The sequence below is a fragment of the Pongo pygmaeus genome, chromosome 23 (genome assembly GCF_028885625.2).
Source record: "Pongo pygmaeus isolate AG05252 chromosome 23, NHGRI_mPonPyg2-v2.0_pri, whole genome shotgun sequence".
In the NCBI taxonomy this organism is placed as follows: domain Eukaryota; kingdom Metazoa; phylum Chordata; class Mammalia; order Primates; family Hominidae; genus Pongo; species Pongo pygmaeus.
Genome location: NC_085931.1, coordinates 29,811,727 through 29,833,022, shown reverse-complemented (window position 1 = coordinate 29,833,022; position 21,296 = coordinate 29,811,727). Strand labels below are relative to the sequence as shown.

The window sequence follows — 21,296 nt, the reverse complement described above, 5'->3', positions numbered from 1 at the left end:
TCATTAATCTTTTGTTGACTTAAGTTTTTATCCATTGATACATTTTCCCAGCAACTGAAGACAACTTAGTTACAATAAACATTCACTTCCAGGGTCTTGGAGTTTGCAGCCCCCTCTCATTTTCTCATGAAGCAAACATTTCCTTCACCTCCTGATCTGTCCCTGGTCCTGATGGCACCCTGGTGATACTGAGGCACAGCACCTATGACCTGGCACTAGAACTCACAGCCAAGGTAGAAACTTACCGCATCCCCTGGATCTTCCAAAATTCTATGTGCCCTTGGCAACCAAGGATTGCATTCTCCTCTAGCACAGAGGAGCTGTGCCCTGGAGTGGGGCCTGTGCCTGTCCAAGGCTTGTGCTGTCCCCTGTGGGAGATGAGAAGGGTCCCCGCATTGGGCTCTTGGGGACCCGTCTTGGACATGAGTGAGGATGAAGAGGGTCCCGGCATTGGGCTCTGGAATGTGACTTAAAATGGACTTAGGCCTGTAACAGACATCTCATGTCTGACAGAAAATATTTACAATCAGGACATTACTAGAGAAGCAGAAAAAAGCTAATCACCTCCCTCCTGAGCCAGGATGGAATGGAGGAGGGGACTGTGGACCCCAGATAATTCCCGCGTCACCACTGTGACTCTAACAACCTCTTAAATCACAGCCAACATCTATCCCACAGGAAGGACTTTATATCCCCTAGAAAATACAGAGGAAGTCAGCTCTGAGCTTTTCCATGACCAGCCCAGCCAAGGAGCAAGGCTGGGCACAACCTGGGTAAAGATGTGAGCCCAGACCATGGGACCAGTGGGTGAAGGAAAATCGCGTGGGCTGAGGGAGTGGGTAAGCAGGGGCCATCCCTCCTCTCTGTTTCCTTTGGGGCTGAGCCCTTCTCTGGAAACCACAGATCTCCTCCAGCAGCAGCCTCTGACTCTGCTGATTTGCATCACGGGCCGCTCTCTCCAGCAAGGGGATAAGAGAGGCCTGGGAGGAACCTGCTCAGTCTAGGCCTAAGGAAGCAGCATTGGTGGTGCCTCAGCCATGGCCTGGACCGTTCTCCTCCTCGGCCTCCTCGCTCACTGCACAGGTGCTCCGCCCAGGGTCTCACCAACCTGCCCAGCCCAAGGGCTCTGGGTCCAGCGTGTCCTTGATTCTGAGCTCAGGAGGGCCCTTCCTGTGCTGGGCAGGATGCTCATGACCCTGTTGCAGGGTGGGAGGCTGGTGGGGCTGAACTCCCCCCAAACTCTGCTCAAAGGCTTGTGAGAGCCTGAGGGACTGCACCTGCCAGGAGAGAGTAGTGAGTTTTCAGTTCAAAGTCTCCATACAACAGGAAAGTCATGGGCCACTGGGGCTGGGGCTGACTGCAGGGGATACTCTGAGGGTTCCCAGACTCTTTGGAGCTTGTCTGGGACAGCAGGGCAAGGGATTTCATAAGAGGCATCTTTCACCTGCAAGCCAACCTCTCTCTCTTTATTTATTTATTTATTTTTATCTTTGCAGGCTCTGCGACCTCCTATGAGCTGACTCAGCCACCCTCGGTGTCAGTGGCCCCAAGACAGACGGCCAGGATTACCTGTGGGGGAAACAACATCGGAAGTAAAATTGTGCACTGGTACCAGCAGAAGCCAGGCCAGGCGCCTGTGCTGGTCATCTACGATGATAGCGACCGGCCCTCAGGGATTCCTGACCGATTCTCTGGCTCCAACTCAGGGAACACTGCCACCCTGACCATCAGCAGGGTGGAAGCCGGGGATGAGGCCGTCTATTACTGTCAGGTGCGGGACAGTAGTAGTGATTATCCCACAGTGACACAGGCAGATGAGGAAGTGAGACAAAAACACCCTCCCAGCCTCAGTGACCCTCTTGCTTCAGCCCTGGGAAGACTATTGATAAAGCCATGAGTGGATCTGGCCCGGTTCACCTGGATCTGAGCCTTTCAGGCTGCCCTTCCCTCCAGCCCCCTCCAGGAGTCTCTACAGAGCATACATCAGACATACACATGGCCCGGAAGGGCCAGAATCATCTGGTGACTTGGGGCTGTTGTGTGAGTTAGAGAATGAGGGCCTGGGTGGAAAGACAAACAGAGGCAACCTCTGTCCACTGTCCTGTCCCTGGATGGTCATATGGTGGAGACGGAGCCAGTCCTTACACCAACTGTCTGGATCTGTCCCCAGATCTGCTGCCCAGCCCTGCTGAGGTCCTGGCCCCCAGGCTGTGTGGCAGCCTGTGATTCCCAACAGAGCAAACCAGAGGAATGGACACTGTGAACTCTGCCCAGATCACCTCCTCAATGTGACCCACCTAGCATTGCTGAGAAGCCCAGCAGCTCAGAGCCGTGCCCACACTGGGAAGTGCTGTTGGTTGCAGAAAGCTTCCTCAAGTTTATGTCCCTTCTCAGAGGGGTTCAGTTTAATGAACCAAGATCTCAAGTCCCTGCCTCAATGTAAGACACCACTGAATGAAGGGCCTCCCAGCTCCAGAGCTCCCTCTGTGGAGCCTGAGGCCTCATTGGCAACCCCATCATGAGTCAGGGTCTCCTTCTGCCAGTGTTGCCTCCCTCACTCCCTTCTAAATCTTCTGTGCATTGTAATCTCCATCTCAGAGCTGGCTTGCAGCGAACCCCATGGAAGATGGCCAACTGCCCCTACATGGGCCACCAGGGACCTGAAGAGACCACTATGCACTGAAAACTCTGGTTTCTGTCCTAAAGTTTCAGAGTAAATGATGAAATGCCCAATCTGATGGTTCCTGAAACTTTTATGGAATGAAGGGAATCTGACCTGGCAGGTGCTCTGGGTTGAGGGAGAGTTGGAGTCAGGTCTCCCTTCAAGGAACCCCGGGGCAGGCAGAGCAGCCACACCCCACGCAGGGACCACAGATGCACCCAGAGGGTGGGCTGCAGGATGGACACTGCCCACTTCTTCTGCAAATATCGCTCCTTCCTACACTCCCAACCAGATATGTAGATGTGATTGATTAACTAGGTAAAACACAGGTCACTTGTCACATCAAAAGTCACTGCAGGTCACCCTGGTCAACAGAAAAACCATTCACATTCCCATCAACTACACAGTCCCCAAATCACTGATCTCCAGAAAAATAGCAATAACAATAGCCGTGAAAATCTATGTAATTTATCTCATAAATTATTTCATGTTGATAACATGTGAAAATGCTAGTATTTTGCTTTACTGACAGGAATAAAATATACTATTTAGCCATGTTTATTTTTCTTATCTTTTTATATTTAATCTGGTTACTAGACACTAGGGGTCACAGGAGGATTGTGTCATACTGCTATAGGACAGAGCTGGTCAGGACTCTTTCAGGTGACAGGTGCTGTCGAGTAACCTGGTGCAGGAAGCCCCATCTCCACCACACGATGGAAGTGTGAACCCAGGAAATGGCACTGAAACAACGGAGAGGAGAACTTGCTTCTGCGGAAGACAGTGCCCTTGAGCTCTGCTCCTGCTCCATCCTACGTGTGCCACTTCCATCTCAATGTGGATCATTTCTTGCCCTGACTGAGCATGTATAGGAGGTTTTACCTCCCATGGCAGAGTCTGCTGGATTCTCTGGCCCCAACAGCAGGACACTCACAACCCTGCCTGCACCTGCTGCAGAGCCTCCCTGCTCTGGGCACAGAAAGCAATGGATGATATCATGACATGGAAGAGAGAGCTAATGATGCTCGGCAGAAAAGTGTGAATGTATACTGTTGTCCATCCCACATGAATGCGCACTGATTCTGATCCTATTCTCTGAGGGCAATAGACAAGACCTCAGTATCTGCTTCAGTGGTGTATCTGTGCACCTGCAGCCATAGCATTCTGTTCCTGGAGATCCCCGTCTGGCACAGACATTGCAAATGCCGCTATAGCCTGTCCGGCTCTGTACAAATCCAAATTCATGTTTCCAAATCATTCAACTATTGTAGAGATCAGTCCAGTAAACTGAAAAAGAGGATCCCAGAAGTAATCACACATACTGCAGGAGAGGAGAGAGCTGTCTCAGAGGGCACAGTCCTGTTGAAATTCCTCTGCTCCTTGGGAAAAAACAGCCCAGAAAAGGCCCCAGGGGCTGCGTCTCATCTGGGTTCCTGGATGAGGCACACCCCCTACTGCACTGAGATTCCACAGAAGCTGGGGATGAAGTGCAAACACCGTCTTTGGTTCATCCTTGGGATTTTCTTTTTATCACACACTCGTCATTTTGTCCACAATGTCCAAAGTTTCTAAAATGCTGTCTAATAGATACAGAGGTTCTGTGTGTGCTGATCGAAAAGCTCTTGGGTTGAATAATGGTCATGTTTGCACAAAATTTTTACTGTGCTTACTGCCGCTTAATTACAGACTTAAAAATGACTAAAAGGATGAAACATTTTGTTATGTGTATTTTACCATAATAAAAATATTGCATGCTCAGGAAGCAAAGTAATACTAGTTTAATTTTGCAATTATACAACTGTTAAAATGGGAGAATTATGTACTGAGCACCATTTTCTCTGTTCTGTACGCTACAATTCAACTTTCTCTCTCTCTCACTCTTTCTCTAATTAGCAATGATCTTCTGTCTGGTCCAAGGTCACACATTTCCAGTGTTGCAGGAATGTCTATTGAATCTGTTAATTTGTTGCCAGGAAGAATACTCAAACTTGTCATGCTCATATTTGAGTGTCAGCTGTCTCCAGCCAGCATTTCTAAGCCAGATCCTTTGTCAAGGCTTTTGAATAATTTTGTGAAAAGTAGCCCCCAAGATGACAGTGTTCACTGTTGGCAGCAGGACTGTTTCCACGCAGTAGGGCTATGCTGGGTGTGCGGTGGAGCCGTGCACACTGTGCCCACGGGGCAGATTCTGTGCTGCGGACTCTGATGCCTGTGCTTGGGAGGACCGTGTCCACTGCTGAGTCTACATCTGAATTTGATTCTCAAGAAAAAGGTCATTCATAGCTGCTGGACACTGAGTCACATAGAGGGAAAGAAGGTGGCTGAGGACACCTTATCTCTGATGAGCATAAGGGGATTAGATCTGCTGGTGGGACAGGAAGCTGAAGAAACCTGTGGCTTTAAATATGGAATTTCCAGCCCTCAGTCTCTGCTGTCCATGCCCCTGTCATCTGTACGTTCCTGGAAGATGTGGACCACGGGGGTTAGAGGTGAAGGGGATTGGGAAGCTTTCATATTCTCTGTCACCATCTCCCTTGCTTATCTAACACACTCTTAGACACCTACTTTATTAGAGCTTCTGCTCTACAAACATGCCTGACCTCTAAATTAGAGATTTTTCAAAGTGCAGACGGATGCAGGAACTCGTCCATCTGGAGACTTTCCACCACTTGAAGCAGTGAACACGTCTGTGCAAGGCTCAGAATTTCAAGTGACAGGATTTTGGGATTTCAAAGAAAACTAAATCTTTGAAGAGGGAAGTTTCACACATTTCCCTGCCGCTTGGGCCTCAGTGAGGACTGACTCACCCAGTCTCAGGCTCCTGGAGACCGCCTGGGAGATCTGCACTAGGAAACCCTTTTCAGCACAACCTGGGGCTGGTAAGGGGCCCTTGCTCTGATATTCTGCTGCCTGATAATTTTGCTTTCAGAGAAGAATTAGGACCTGTGATTCCGGGAAGTTCAAAGTCCACAGATGAGGTCCCCTCATTCTCCCATGACAGCCTCAGCTCTGCTTTCCGAAAAAAAGAGCATCTTCCCGGCATGAAGAACCAGGAGCAAAGAGGGAGCTTCTCCCGGGGCTGAGCAGGGCAGAAGCCGCCTTGGTCAGTGGGAAGGAAACGTGCTCAGCTCACATCTGACCCGGAATGACTCAGTCACAGCTGTGCAGGGTCACCTGTGTGTGAGCATCATCTATTTGCTCCATGAGAAAATACCTTGTGTGGCTCTTGGGTAAAATCATACCACAGGTGACATTTCTGTGCCTATTGCTTCAGCCGATGTTTTTCGTGATTCCCTTTAGGACACTGGCATAAGGTAAGCATGTCAGGTGTAGGACGTATTGAACAGGAAAAGCAGAGGCTTCCCATATCAATGCTCATGGCTTGTTTTTGGGCCCATACCTCATGGAAATGGGGAAACAGAAAAGAAAATGATACTCTCCTCAAAAAAGCACTGAGAAATACTATGGTATTAATAGATCGACAACTCTTTTATTGAGCTAATGAAATATTAACATACATAGATCATTTTTATAGGGGGATCCCTAATCCTTAAACATTATATTAAAAATTTGTCAGGTTAAAGGATCATTAAAAGGCCTATGTTTGATCGAAACCTGGAGTACTGTACTTTGAGTCTTCTAATCAGCCAATGAGTGCAGGAAGCTGGCTGCTCTCCCAGGCCCTGACTGGTTCCATGTCCAGGTAGAGCAGGGCTCCCCACAGGCAGCTGGAGGAACTGATGAGGGGAAGCTGTTTGCATCAGGGCCTCAAAAATTTGACTCAGGATTTTCCCGTGTCCCCTCCCGAAGTCCAGGCGGGTCCCAGGACACTCAGAAGAGCACATCATTATGGGTCTAGGACTTCCCTGGTCCTGCTCTTCTTTCTTCCTTCCCCAGTGGCCTTAAGATTGTCACTCCCTCTCACAGGCCCTTCCTTTCCTTGTCAATTACACTCCCTGAATTCTCTGGTCCTGGTCAGGAAAGCCCTGGAGCTTCAGGGAAAGCAGTGCTGGGTGACCCAATGAGGCCCCAGAAAGCTGGCCCAGGACCAGACACACAGGCCTCAGGGTGGGTCCTCACAGGGCTGCCTGGTGGGCATCGGGTAGAGGGGAGTGACCAGGACCAACTCCCCTGAGTGTCCTTAGGGCCAGGTGAACTAGGGAGGGACTGGGACCTGGTCTGGACCCATGCACTGGTTACTGGACTGACCCAGGAATAGGACAGGAAACTCCTCAGAGCAAGGACTGTGTTTTCCTCATGCTGAACTCCTAAAAAGCAGTCTTACCAGGATAGAGTGGGCCAGTGTGAACATATGTTGGGTGAATGAGCTTCTGTCTCTGTTTTATTGCAGGAGTCACTACCAAGCTACGCTGGCCCTGTATTTCTATCCAGAACCAGTCAAAGCCACCCCTGAGTCCTGCAGTTCTCAGTGCCAAGCCCCAGTCCCCCTTCAGGACCACCCATCCCCCAGAGAGACAGACGTGCAGGGAGCCCGAGGAAGAACCTGAAACCTCCACTACTACATGGAGTGTTTGTATTTCCATCAGGAATCTTGAGCACCTTGTGCCGGGTCTTGAGGCAGGAAGGCGCCACACAGTGAAGAAGAAGTTCCTCCCTGAGGTCAGCAGTCCATGAACGAAGGGATCAGGGACTTGAGCAACAGATTCTGAAGCAACACCGGGACCCAGGAGGCCCCTGAGCCTCCAGCCGCCAGTGCAGACTGGCCACCAGGGGGCAGCAGAGAGTAACCTGGCAGAAACACCTCGGGATGGGGTGAGCCTGGGCATCAGGGAGATGCTGACAAGCAGGGAGGGTCAGTGAACATGACCTGAGATCCAGAGGGAAAGAGGTTCTTCTTTTCTTAGAGTATTTGTCCTTGACACCGATGTTTACATTCTTCTGACTTCCTGGTTCTCAGATCTGACTCTTGGAGATGATCCTTATTTTTCTCACACACATTCAGGCACTTTGCCACTTTGCCTCTTCTCATCGACATGGCCCCCATCTCACTGTCACACATGCCATCCCATCCTGCAGTCACACGTGTCCCACCTCCCTGCCTTTGCTCTGGGAGCCCCTGTCCTGCAGACACAGCAGCTTCTCCGTCCCTGGCCACCCTCAACATCCACTGTCCCTGGTCTTTCCTGACTCTGTCCTGGGGAACCTGCCAATTCATAGTTCTTGATTTCCTTATGAGGCACACAATACTCACTGATTAATCTTTTGTTGACTTAACTTTTTATCCATTGATACATTTTCCCAGCAACTGAAGACAACATAGTTATAATAAACATTCACTTCCAGGGTCTTGGAGTTTGCAGCCCCCTCTCATTTTCTCATGAAGCAAACATTTCCTTCACCTCCTGATCTGTCCCTGGTCCTGACGGCACCCTGGTGATACTGAGGCACAGCACCTATGACCTGGCACTAGAACTCACAGCCAAGGTAGAAACTTACCGCATCCCCTGGATCTTCCAAAATTCTATGTGCCCTTGGCAACCAAGGATTGCATTCTCCTCTAGCACAGAGGAGCTGTGCCCTGGAGTGGGGCCTGTACCTGTCCAAGGCTTGTGCTGTCCCCTGTGGGAGATGAGAAGGGTCCCCACATTGGGCTCTTGGGGACCCGTCTTGGACATGAGTGAGGATGAAGAGGGTCCCGGCATTGGGCTCTGGAATGTGACTTAAAATGGACTTAGGCCTGTACCAGACATCTCATGTCTGACAGAAAATATTTACAATCAGGACATTACTAGAGAAGCAGAAAAAAGCTAATCACCTCCCTCCTGAGCCAGGATGGAATGGAGGAGGGGACTGTGGACCCCAGATAATTCCCGCGTCACCACTGTGACTCTAACAACCTCTTAAATCACAGCCAACATCTATCCCACAGGAAGGACTTTATATCCCCTAGAAAATACAGAGGAAGTCAGCTCTGAGCTTTTCCATGACCAGCCCAGCCAAGGAGCAAGGCTGGGCACAACCTGGGTAAAGATGTGAGCCCAGACCATGGGACCAGTGGGTGAAGGAAAATCGCGTGGGCTGAGGGAGTGGGTAAGCAGGGGCCATCCCTCCTCTCTGTTTCCTTTGGGGCTGAGCCCTTCTCTGGAAACCACAGATCTCCTCCAGCAGCAGCCTCTGACTCTGCTGATTTGCATCACGGGCCGCTCTCTCCAGCAAGGGGATAAGAGAGGCCTGGGAGGAACCTGCTCAGTCTAGGCCTAAGGAAGCAGCATTGGTGGTGCCTCAGCCATGGCCTGGACCGTTCTTCTCCTCGGCCTCCTCGCTCACTGCACAGGTGCTCCGCCCAGGGTCTCACCAACCTGCCCAGCCCAAGGGCTCTGGGTCCAGCGTGTCCTTGATTCTGAGCTCAGGAGGGCCCTTCCTGTGCTGGGCAGGATGCTCATGACCCTGTTGCAGGGTGGGAGGCTGGTGGGGCTGAACTCCCCCCAAACTCTGCTCAAAGGCTTGTGAGAGCCTGAGGGACTGCACCTGCCAGGAGAGAGTAGTGAGTTTTCAGTTCAAAGTCTCCATACAACAGGAAAGTCATGGGCCACTGGGGCTGGGGCTGACTGCAGGGGATACCCTGAGGGTTCCCAGACTCTCTGGAGCTTGTCCGGGGCAGCAGGGCAAGGGATTTCATAAGAAGCATCTTTCACCTGCAAGCCAACCTCTCTCTCTTTATTTATTTATTTATTTATTTATTTTTATCTTTGCAGGCTCTGCGACCTCCTATGAGCTGACTCAGCCACCCTCGGTGTCAGTGGCCCCAAGACAGACGGCCAGGATTACCTGTGGGGGAAACAACATCGGAAGTAAAATTGTGCACTGGTACCAGCAGAAGCCAGGCCAGGCGCCTGTGCTGGTCATCTATGATGATAGCGACCGGCCCTCAGGGATTCCTGACCGATTCTCTGGCTCCAACTCAGGGAACACCGCCACCCTGACCATCAGCAGGGTGGAAGCCGGGGATGAAGCCGTCTATTACTGTCAGGTGTGGGACAGTAGTAGTGATTATCCCACAGTGACACAGGCAGATGAGGAAGTGAGACAAAAACACCCTCCCAGCCTCAGTGACCCTCTTGCTTCAGCCCCGGGAAGACTGTTGATAAAGCCATGAGTGGATCTGGCCCGGTTCACCTGGATCTGAGCCTTTCAGGCTGCCCTTCCCTCCAGCCCCCTCCAGGAGTCTCTACAGAGCATACATCAGACATACACATGGCCCGGAAGGGCCAGAATCATCTGGTGACTTGGGGCTGTTGTGTGAGTTAGAGAATGAGGGCCTGGGTGGAAAGACAAACAGAGGCAACCTCTGTCCACTGTCCTGCCTCTGGATGGTCATATGGTGGGGACAGGGCCAGTCCTTAAACCAACTGTCTGGATCAGGCCCCAGAATTACTGCCCAGTTCTGCTGAGGTCCTGGGCCTGAGGCTGTGTGGCAGCCTGTGATTCCCAACAGAGCAAACCAGAGGAATGGACACTGTGAACTCTGCCCAGATCCCCTCCTCAATGTGACCCAGCTGGCACTGCTGAGAAGCCCAGCAGCTCAGAGCTGTACCCTCACTGGGAAGTGCTGTTGGTTGCAGAAAGCTTCCTCAAGTTTATGTCCCTTCTCAGAGGGGTTTAATCAACCAAGATCTCAAGTCCTTGCCTCAATTTAAGATGCCACTGAATGAAGGGCCTCCCAGCTCCAGAGCTCCCTCTGTGGAGCCTGAGCCTCAATGTCAACTCCATCATGAGTCAGGGTCTTCTTCTGCCCCGTGTTGCCTCCCTCACTCCCTTCTGAATCTTCTGTGCATGGACATCTCTATTGCAGAGTTGGCTTCCAGAGAACCCCATCTAAGATGGCCAGCTGTCCCCAATATGGGTCATCAGGGACCTGAGGACGCCACTATAAACTGAAAACTCTGGTTTCTGTCCAAATTTTCAGAGTAAATGTTGAAATGCCCAAACTGATGGTTCCTTGAATTTTTATGGAATGAAAAGGGAGCCTGACATGCCAGGTGCTCTGGGTTGAGGGAGCGTTGGAGTCAGATCTCCCTGTAGGGAAGCCCGGGGCAGGGAGAGCAGCCTCACCCCTCCCAGGAACCACAGATACACCCGCAGGGTGAGCTGCAGGATGGACGCTGCCCACCTCCACCCTCCACATCCTCTGTAAATGTTGCTCCCTTCTACAACTCCAATCAGATATGTAGATGTGGTGAACTACGTAAAATACGGATCACTCATCGCTTCAAATCCCACTGCAGGACACCCTGGTCAACAAAGAACCCAATCACATCCCTATCAACTACATAGTTTCCAAATTTTCCATCTCCAGAAAAATAACAACAATAGACATGAAAATCGATGTAATTTATCTCATAAATAATTTCATGTTGATAACGTGAAAATGATAGCATTTTGCTGTACTGAAATAAATAAAATATATTTTATATATTTATCTGAATTTATTTGTCTTATCTTTTCATATTTAATGTGGTGACTAGACACTAGGGGGTCACAGGAGGATCGTGTCATACCGTTATGGCACAGAGCTGGTCCCAACTCTTTCAGGTGACAGGTGCTGTTAAGTAACCTGCTGCAAGCATCTGCATCTCCACCAGACTATGTAAGTGTAAACCCAGGAAGAGGCACTGGAACAATAGAGAGAAGAACCTGCTTATGCGGAAGACAGTGCCCTTGAGCCCTGCTCCTGCTCCATCCTATGTGTGCCACATTCACCTCATGGTGTAATATTTCGTGCCCTGCCTGAGCTCATGACTGAGGGGATATGGGAGGTCTGACTGTGTGGTTACTGGTGTCTCATGTGGTTCTGGATGTAACAAAGCCCTCGTATATAGAAGAGGTTGTTTTCAAAAGGAAATAATTACCTGCTGCACATGACATAGACTTGTTGCTAAATCCATGGGTCTAGAGTAGGATTCTCCTCCAAAGCCTTGCCTTAAGCACAAGGTTTCAGTTCCTATGTCCAGTTCCTCTATTATGGTAGAGTCTGCTAGTTTCTCTGGCCCAATAGCAGGACACTCACACCCCCACCTGCACCTGCTGCACAGCCTTTCTGCTCTTGGCCCCAAAACAATGGGTGACACAGTTCTCAGACCCATGATTTATGGTGTCAGTATTCAGGCCTCAGGGGTCCCTGATGGCTTCTCTGGCTCCAAGTCTGGAAACGCAGCCTCCATGACCATCTCTGGCTTCCAGGCTGAGGATGAGTCTGATTATTACTGCAACTCACGTAGGAGAGGTGGCACTTTCCACAGTGGTCCGAGTTCATGGAGAATTGAGACCCAAACTTGCCCTGGGCTCTCAGCCTCTCTCTTGCTCTGAAAATGCTTCCTCATCCTGTGCAAGGGGCTTCTTGCAGCACCACCTTGAGAATTTCCCCTCTCCCAGCTCCTCTCCTTTCTCACCAGGAAGTCCAAAAGGAAACCTGCTCTGCGGTTTCTCATCCAGGACAGTGACAGCTTCCTGATGCTTGTGTGCTGTGGTCCCTGAATGTGCAACTCTTCCTAGCTCTTCAAATGCAGGCACATAGTGAGAAAAGCTGCCTGACTGGTGCATTCACTGCTGTTTTTAGGGATGTCCTCACCCAAAATGCATCCTCCTCCCACACTGTGAAGAACAATCTGGACAGAAGTCATTACGGGGAGTTTCAAGAAACTGCATCTTATTCAATTGTGTCCACCACGGTCTGGTAAAGATGGCCCTCCTGGATGGACTATTCCTCTGCATGTCTGTCCTGAAGCAGTGACCACTGTGAGAAGATCTGAACATGTTTGTGAGGTATTAAGGACGAGAGGAAGCTGTTGTTTTTGTTATTCTTTTGTTTTCGTTTTTGAAACAAACTTTTGCTCGGTCGCCAGGCTGGAGTGCAGTGGCAGAATCTTGGCTTACTGAAATCTCAGCCTCCCAGGCTCTACCAATGCTCCCCGCCTCAGCCTCCCGAGTAGCTGGGATAACAGATGCCCACCACCATGCCTGGCTAATTTTTGTATATTTAGTAGAGACGGGGTTTCACCATGTTGGTCAGGCTGGTCTTGAACTCCTGATCTCAGGTGATGTACCCACCTTGGCCTCTCAAAGGGGTGGGAATACACACACGAGCCACTGCACCTGGCCGTGTTTTTTTTTTGTTTTTTTTGTTTTTTTTTTTTTTGCTCCTCCTCTTTGCCTCAATACCTCAGGTTGCTGAGCTGGGAAGATTTTGCATGACAGGCTCAGTGCTCCCTCAAAATCCTCCTGTCTCACATCGCTGAGGCCCTGTCCTGGAAACTCCCCAAAAGTGGATGGTGTCCCTATAGGTTGGGAGTTTCCAAAATGGCCCCACAGGGAAGAGTTAACCTGAGTCCATTCCTTCTTCCTCATTGACATTCAGCATTTGTAATTTCCATGGGTGTCAATACTTTTGTAGCTGAAATCGTCCTTAATCTACTAAAGGTGAGAATGAATTTAACAAATATTCAGACATTAGTTGCATCCAATATTTAAATCTTATGAGTCAATTGGTAGACGTAGCCATTATTATATATAATTTAGGCTTCATAAACTTTTATTAAATAGATTTTATTAAAAACAAAGTAACCATTTTATTATGTGTTTAGACTATATCAACATGTTGTGTACCTGAAATATCCACAAGAAAATATATTTCAAAAACCAATTGTATTTATTGTCTATTGTTGCATAAAAATTGCTCCCTGATAGTTAGCATGGTAAGAGAACACGTGTTTGTAATCTTGTCACCTCGGTGCATCTGGAATTGAGAGCAGCTTAGTTTTGTGGTTCTGGTTCTGGGTTGGTCATGAAGTTGCAGCCAAGCTGTCAGGCCAGGCTGCATTCCGAGGCCAGAGCAGGTGGCCAGGCCCAGCCTGAGGGCCTTCCACTGTCCCTAAGCAGTTTGTCTGATGTGGAAAAGCTCAGCGGAAAAGGAGAGAGTGAAGTGTAAGGCGCCTGTCTTCGTCACACTTGTCAAAGGCCATCCCATACCTGCACCATTTCTTATTCTTTCCTGGGACATTCTAGGCATAGAGTACTGCCCATTCATTCTAAAGCTGTAGAGTATTCCACAGTAGGATTTTAGCCATGCAGCCTCTAATGGTTATCACCATGATTTTGATCTTACAAATCACACAGCAGCGAGCATCCCTGTGCAGACTCCTTTGAGTTCATGTGTGCGTATCACCGTAGGATAAATTTCCAGAAGTGGAATTGCTGGGTCAAAAGGATGTGCATTTCTAACTTTTATCCATTGTTTTCACATTCCCCTCCAGTTCTACCAGTTTACAATACCAGCCCTACATATTGATTGGAACTCACTGGTGAAAGTGCAAGTTTGTGCCAACCTATCAGATATAAAAAGTTATCTTGTTACACATTTATTTTTGATTTCTCCTATTTTGCTTGAGGTTGAGCATTTACTCATATATTTCAGTGCTCATTATTTTTTAGGATTTGGTAAACTTTTTCTTCAATGTCTCAATAAGAGATATTTTAGTCTTTGCCACGCATGAGACAACGTTGGGATAATATGTAGGTTCTGATACACCACCTGCGACGTAATCATTAAAACATATAAAAATCACTATCAGTTCTGGGGCCATTAAAAAAATAGGTGGCAGGCCAGGGATGTCCCACAGGATGTGGTTTAACGGTCCCTGGTTTCTAGGGTTATTTGAAGTTTGAACAGTGCACCCACATATGTTCTAGGTGGAGATCTCTTTGTGAGGGACACTGTAATTCACCTCCTCTAGGGGCCTGAGGTCTTTCTTTGGATAAGAACATACCTGTACCATGTGTTTGATTGGATCTTGTGTCTGCTCAAGACAGTCCTGTGTCACAAGCTCATGACTTTCATCTTCATCCATTTGCTCTAAGTTTTGTGAGAGCTTCAGTATATCAGGAATAGAGGTTCCTCTGAGGTGAAAAATTAGAGGGAGAGGGAGGGGCAAATGGGCAAGGAAGTTTGCACCAAGTCGGGAGTGATCCAGTGTAGGCTGAGAGAAAAAAGGTCTTAAAATCAGCCTTGTAGCTGAAACCAAAAACACGCAAGATGGTTGGTGTTCTGAGCATCATTAACAAATGATAAATGAAGTTCAACTTTTAAATGTATTTCAAATTTTTATAAAGCAAGTAGATCGTTAAACTCAGAATGCAACAATGGAATAAAGAAGAGAGTTTGAGATGTTTTTAAAATTAATTAATTAATTAATTTATTTTTGAGGTGGAGTCTCACTCTGTTGCCAGGCTGGAGTGCAGTGGCACAATCGCGGCTCACTGCAACATCCACCTCCCGGGTTCAAGAAATTCTCCTGCCTCAGCCTCCCAAGTAGCTGGGATTACAAGCTCCTGCCATCATGCCAGGCTAATTTTTGTATTTTTTGTAGAGACATGGTTTCACAATGTTGGCCAGGATGGTGTCGATCTCCTGACCTCATGATCCACCTGCCTCAGCCTCCCAAAGTGCTGGAATTACAGGCATGAGTTACCGTGCCCGGCCGAGTTTGAGATTTTAACTGTAAGTCCTCCAACTGAGTTGCCATGACAAGAACAGGGATGGTGAAGTGGAAATATGTTATCCTGCAAATTATCATTTTATGTAAAAGAATATTTTCCCTTTCTTAGGTAAAGGAAACATCCTCTGGAGCACCTTCTCTCTGACTGTCAAAGCACCATTAAGCCACACATAAACTGTAACATGAAGTAGGAAACAACTGCCCTTTTATATAACCCCTGAGAGGTGGCTTTATTTGCACACCAAAATGTTGATGCTCAATGCTAAAATTGGATTTAGTAATTTAATATGCCTACAAGAGATTAATTTTCTTTGGATTATATTATTTCTGTGTACGATTTATCTTAGTTAACTTGGAAATATTCTGCTCTAAAAACAACTCTTGCTTTTTGGGTTATATTTTCTGTATCAACTATAGCTCTTTTCCAAATGCTGTCAGAAATAGCCCATGGCTACTGATTATAAAATTCAATTTTATGGCATTTAAATTATTCTATACTCTAAATTATTTTAAAAATGCACATATGTGAATTTTTCACATCTGACTCAAAAATGTTGCTGATGTTGATTCACTTTTTTATTTCATTCTTATTGAAGTAGGAATTTACTTTTCTGGAACCTGGATGATAACAGGAGACTGGAGAGGAAACCTCCCAAACTGTTTTCCTTTAAACCCTCAGGATGAATCATCCTGGAGAATCACCCACACTTGATTTGGGTGATATCTAGATGAGAGTTGGGTCTTAGAGTAGGTGCTGAGTTAGTTTAGGACTTGGGCTGTTGTAATGAGGTGAATGTTTTTACAAGTGAGAAAGACATGAGTTTTTTGGAATCCAGAGGGTGGGGGTTATTGGCTGAATTAAGTCCCCCAAAATGTATGCATTGAAGCTGTAACACACAATATGTGACTGAAATTGTGCATAGGGTCTTTAAAGAGGTGACTAAGTGAAAATGAAAAAATTAGGGTGGATTCTTCTCAAATTGGACTGATGTCCTCCTAGGAAGAAGAAATTTGCACACACAGAAATGAGGCACCAGAGGTGAGCATGCAGAGAAAAGACCAGGTGAGGATACAGCAAGGAGGTAGCAACCTGCAAGCCAAGGAGAGAGTCCTCAGGTGAAACCAAACCCACTACCACCTTTATCTTGGGTTTTCCAGCTTCAGAACCGTGAGACAATATGTTTCTGCCATTTCGGTCACGAATTCTTTCCTATCTTCTTGTGGGAGCTCTAGCAAAAACAAGAGGGACCCTAAAGACCTTGGATGAGGGAGAAGGAAGAGATGGAGCAGGGTGCAGGAGGTGGAGCAGGGAGGGGCTGGAAGATCGGGCTCTGAGGTGCATCTCCTGGGTGGAATCTTGAATCCACTCTCTATTGTCTGGAGGACTTGGGAAAAACATTTAACCTCCTAATATTCACTCACTAATAAAGATGGGCTTGAAGCATAAGGCTCCCCATCATCCTACTCTATATTACAAAAGTCTTCTTGAGGTAACACTTGTAAAACTCTCGCTAATGCATCTGGCATGTATTATGGACTCATAAGTAGCCCTTCTGAGTGATCTAGTGATGTGCAGAAAATGGCATTCATGCTGTGTGCACCAGGGGGCGCTGTGAGGTTTAGTCTGAGGCCTCTAATGAGTCCAAGCACCTGGTAATGCTCAAGTGCAAAGGGCCTGACTGTTGCTTCCTTTGAGGCCCCTTCTAGTGGGTAAATCTGAAAACGCACTTGGCCTGTCTTCTGATCTTGAGAAATTACTCGGAGAAGGCCATCAGGCTCAGGGCTCAGACAAGAACCAGGACAAATGTTTTAGGGAATGGAGAACAGATTTGCATCCACTGCTCACCAGAGCCACCTAACGACGACACAAGAATAAAGGAAGTAGATTTGCATGAAGAGACTTCCCTTCCTATGATAAGAGAGGCCTGGAGTTTCCTCCTTAGCTGTGGGCTCAGAGGCAGAGTTTTGGAGTGTCTCCACCATGGCCTGGACCCCTCTCTGGCTTAGTCTCCTCACTCTTTGCATAGGTGCTGCCTCCCAGGGCTCAACCCCATATTATCATGCTAGCTGTGCCAGCCTGGCCCTGAGCTTCGGCTCAACACAGGGAGTAGTGTGGGGTGTGGGACTCTAAGCGTGAAACCCTTATCCTCACCTCTCCTGTCCTCTTTTGCAGGTTCTGTGGTTTCTTCTGAGCTGACTCAGGACCCTGCTGTGTCTGTGACCTTGGGACAGACAGTCAAGATCACCTGCCAAGGAGACAGCCTCAGAAGCTATTATGCAAGCTGGTACCAGCAGAAGCCAGGACAGGCCCCTGTGCTTGTCATCTATGGTAACAACAACCGGCCCTCAGGGATCCCAGACCGATTCTCTGGCACCAGCTCAGGAAACACAGCTTCCTTGACCATCACTGGGGCTCAGGCGGAAGATGAGGCTGACTATTACTGTAACTCCTGGGACAGCAGTGGTAACCATCCCACAGTGACACAGACAGATGGGGAAGTGAGACAGAAACCCCTTCACTATCTGTGTCATCCTCTCTCTCCAGCCCCAGCAGGACTGTGAACAAAGCCATAAGCAGGGCTGGCCCAGTTCACTTGGATCTGAGACCTCCAGGCTGCCTTTCCCTCCATTCCTCCAGGTAGGCTCTGCAGAAGGTGGGTCAGGATGATGTGAGGCTTGAAGGACATCAAGCCTTCTGCTGTTGTTTGGACTGAGTTTGCCTTGCCTCAAGATGACCTGAGTGGAAGGACCGCAAGAAGGAGACGGACAGCTGTTGAGTGGTCATGATCCCTGGAGTTCCTCTTGTTTGGTGACTGGATCTAACACAATGCCTGTACTTTGTGGCCCAAATGCCCTGGATTATTGGTCTGAACTCCCCATGTTTAACTGAGACCCTCAAGCCCCAGCTCCATGCATCCTGATGTTCTGAACAAGAAAGTCTTTCCTAGTGAGCACTGTGGCATCCCTTCGCACCCCAGCTTCACACTGCAATTCCCCACCGAAAAATGCCTTTGAGTGCAAAGAATGGCTTCATGCAAAGATGTGCCTCCTTCAGAATGTAGTTCAGGAGCAATGACTACCTGATGCTTTAATCCCAAAGCCATACTTTAATTTAGAATGATCTTGAAGCGCCTTCTAGCTGAGCAGTCAGTTGTAACACATTCCCAGTCACGCCTCCCACACTTCTTTCCTGAGAGTATATCATGAAACCCTACTGCATGGAATCCTGCTTCTTAGAGTAGGATTCCAGTGATCTCAAAAATTTTTTAAAAATGAACAAAAACAGTCTAGTTGGAAGAGTATCAAAGAGGAGGCAGTTGCACATGCAGAGAACTCTGAGGTCTGCAAATATACATGAACTGATGAGCACTTGTGTGTAAAGAAACACCTCTGAAAGAGAAAAGAACCATGCAAAGACTCTTGAGGAAGCACCTCACAGAGCTCACTCCCACACACACACCTCCACGCACTCACACTCACACACTACAGTCATAGAGGAAAAGCCTGAGTTACAGGGCATGAGGGTGACTCATCAGAAGAGCTTTGCCTCAGTACTGGGGAAAATGTCACCCTAGACAAAATGCTGCTCAGATCTCAACTATGAAAGTGTATCCCACCATTTTGGGAGGCCGAGGCGGGCGGATCACGAGGTCAGGAGATCGAGACCATACTGGCTAACACGATGAAACTCCATCTCTACTAAAAATACAAAAAATAGCTGGGGGTGGTGGTGGGTGCCTGTAGTACCAGCTACTCAGGATGCTGAGGCAGGAGAATGGCGGGAACCCGGGAGGCAGAGCTTGCTGTGAGCAGAGATGGCGCCACTGCACTCCAGCCTGGGCGACAGAGAGAGACTCTCTCAAAAAAAAAAAAAAAAAAAGCAAAAGAAATTGTAAAAGCAAACAGAAAAACTCAAACTGTTTTCAAGTAATTTTACTGAATTCAACAATAAAAGACAGAAATAGAGAATGAACTGCGAAAGAATTCTCAACCCAGCAGGAAAAATGCACAATGCCTTCATCCTGTCAATATTTCCTGCAAGGTAACCAGAAAATATATGCTATGTCAAACAGAGAAGTGAATCAATCCCAAATGGCAATAAAATTGCACACATGATAGACCTTGTAGGCAAGGATATGAAAGAAATTCTTATAACTCTATTCTATTCTACTTGTTCATGAGGATATAACATTGAAAAATCATGTTAAGTGGATACATAAAACATATAAAGAGAGACGCAAGGTATGCTCTTATAAATGATCCATAATATGTCTGCAATAAAAAATACACTGAATGAGACTGATTGCAGATTGGATTCTGTGAAAGAATAGATGAGTGAACTTGAAGATATGGCAATGGCAGCTATTCATGACGAAGCACAAAAGCGTAAACAGAGCATCAGTGAGCTTTAGAACATCTTCAACCGCCTAAATTGGTATAATGAAAGTTATTAAAGGAGGTAAGATTGGATAGGGAAGAGAAAAGGCAGAAAAACAATTTAAAGGAACAATGGCCAAAATTTCCCTAATTTTGTGAAAACTAGAAACCTACTATTCCAAAAAGTTTAACATGTCCCAAAGACACACACACACACAGAGAGAGAGAGAGAGAGAGAAAGGGAGAGAGAGAGATACAGGTGAACAACATAATGACAAGAACAAATTTGGTTTTTAAAAATTTTTTTAATTTTAGTGGCTGCATAGTAGGCATATATTTTTATTGGGTACACAAGATGTTTCAAAACAGGCATGCAATGTGAAATAGTCACATTATGGAAAATTCAGTATTCATTCACTCAAGCATTTGTCCTTTGTATTATAAACTATTCAATTACACTCTTTTAGCTTTATAAAATGTACAATTAAGTTGTTATTGACTATAGTCATCCTGTTGTGCTGTCAAATAGTAGGCCTTATTGATTATTTCTAACTAGTTTTTTCTTACCCAGTAACCATCCCCAGATAATAGTTGATTTCTTATTAGAAGTAATGCAAGCCTAAATCAGTGGAGTTATATTTAGAATATATTAAATAAAGAAACTTACTACCCAAAGCAATCTACAAACTCAATGCAATTTCTATCAAAATACCAATGACATTATTCACAGAAATTAAAAAAACCTCTAAAATTGGTATAAAACTAGAAAAGACCCTGAATAGCCAAAGCAGTACTGAGCAAAAAGAACACAGCTGAAGATATCACGCTACTAGAATTAAAATATGCTACAAACTATAGTAACCAAAACAGGAAGTTATTGGCATGCAATCAGACACTGACACCAATATAACAAAATAGAAAACCCGTAAATAAATCCATATATCTATATATAGCTGACTGATTTTCAACAAAGATGTCAAGAATGTACACTGAGAAAATGGCACAATTTTCAATAAATGGTGACGAGAAAACTGGATACCCATGTACAGAACAATGAAACTAGACACTTATCCTCTCCACAAAAAATATCAACTAAAAACGGATTAAAGACCAAAATATAACACCCCAAACTATAAAACTACTAGAAGGGAACTTAATGTAGGGGAGGAACAAATTCTTTAGGACATTGTTCTAGATAAAAAATTATATGGCCAAGACTTCAAAAGCACAGACAACAACAAATAATAGAGATATGGGACTTCTTTAAACTACAAAGCTCCTGAAAGGCAAAAGAAACAATCAACAGAGTAAAGACAACGTGTTGAATGAGAGAAAATATTTGCAAACTGTTCACCTGACAAGGACCTAACATTCAGTATAAGAAAATTAAAAAAAAAAAAAACTGAAATAACTCACTAGCATAAAAAACTAATAATACCATTAAAAAGTGGGCCAAGAATTTGAAGAGACTTTTCTCAATAGAAGATATACAAATGGCCAACAGGCATACGAGAAAAATGTTGAACATCACTAATTAGCGAGGGAATGAGAATCAAAACTCCAGTGAGATACAATCTCACCCTAGCTGGAATGGCTATGAGCAAAAAGACAAAAAGTGCAAATGCTGGTGAAGGTAGGCGACTTCATATTTCTCTAGTCCGATTCTCTGGGAACAATGAGAGCGCTCTGTCTTTGCTCTCCCTCTAGTAACTATTTTTCACACGCAAAAATATGGACCCTAGTGG

At 46.7% G+C, this 21,296-nt stretch overlaps 2 protein-coding genes and 2 gene segments (V, D, J or C); all 4 read left to right on the top strand.

The window, feature by feature from the left end:
• LOC129022801 (immunoglobulin lambda-1 light chain-like) overlaps window positions 1-21,296 on the top strand; it is a 310,065-nt gene that overhangs the window by 15,166 nt on the left and 273,603 nt on the right. The window lies entirely within an intron of this gene.
• On the top strand, window positions 364-3,086 carry LOC134739346 (immunoglobulin lambda variable 3-21-like). The segment is given in 2 exon segments: window positions 364-1,083; window positions 1,497-3,086. Coding segments are annotated over 2 exon segments (447 nt in total).
• LOC134739343 (immunoglobulin lambda variable 3-21-like) lies at window positions 8,853-11,098 on the top strand. The segment is given in 2 exon segments: window positions 8,853-8,957; window positions 9,379-11,098. Coding segments are annotated over 2 exon segments (447 nt in total).
• Window positions 17,096-21,296, top strand: part of LOC129022799 (immunoglobulin lambda-1 light chain-like) — a 264,622-nt gene continuing 260,421 nt past the window's right edge. For both annotated transcript variants that reach the window (XM_063662783.1, XM_054469049.2), the window contains exons 1-2: window positions 17,096-17,201; window positions 17,348-17,648. In XM_063662783.1, the coding sequence (XP_063518853.1) occupies window positions 17,156-17,201; window positions 17,348-17,648 (347 nt within the window). In that variant the 5' untranslated portion in view covers window positions 17,096-17,155. The remainder of the gene's footprint in view (window positions 17,202-17,347; window positions 17,649-21,296) is intronic.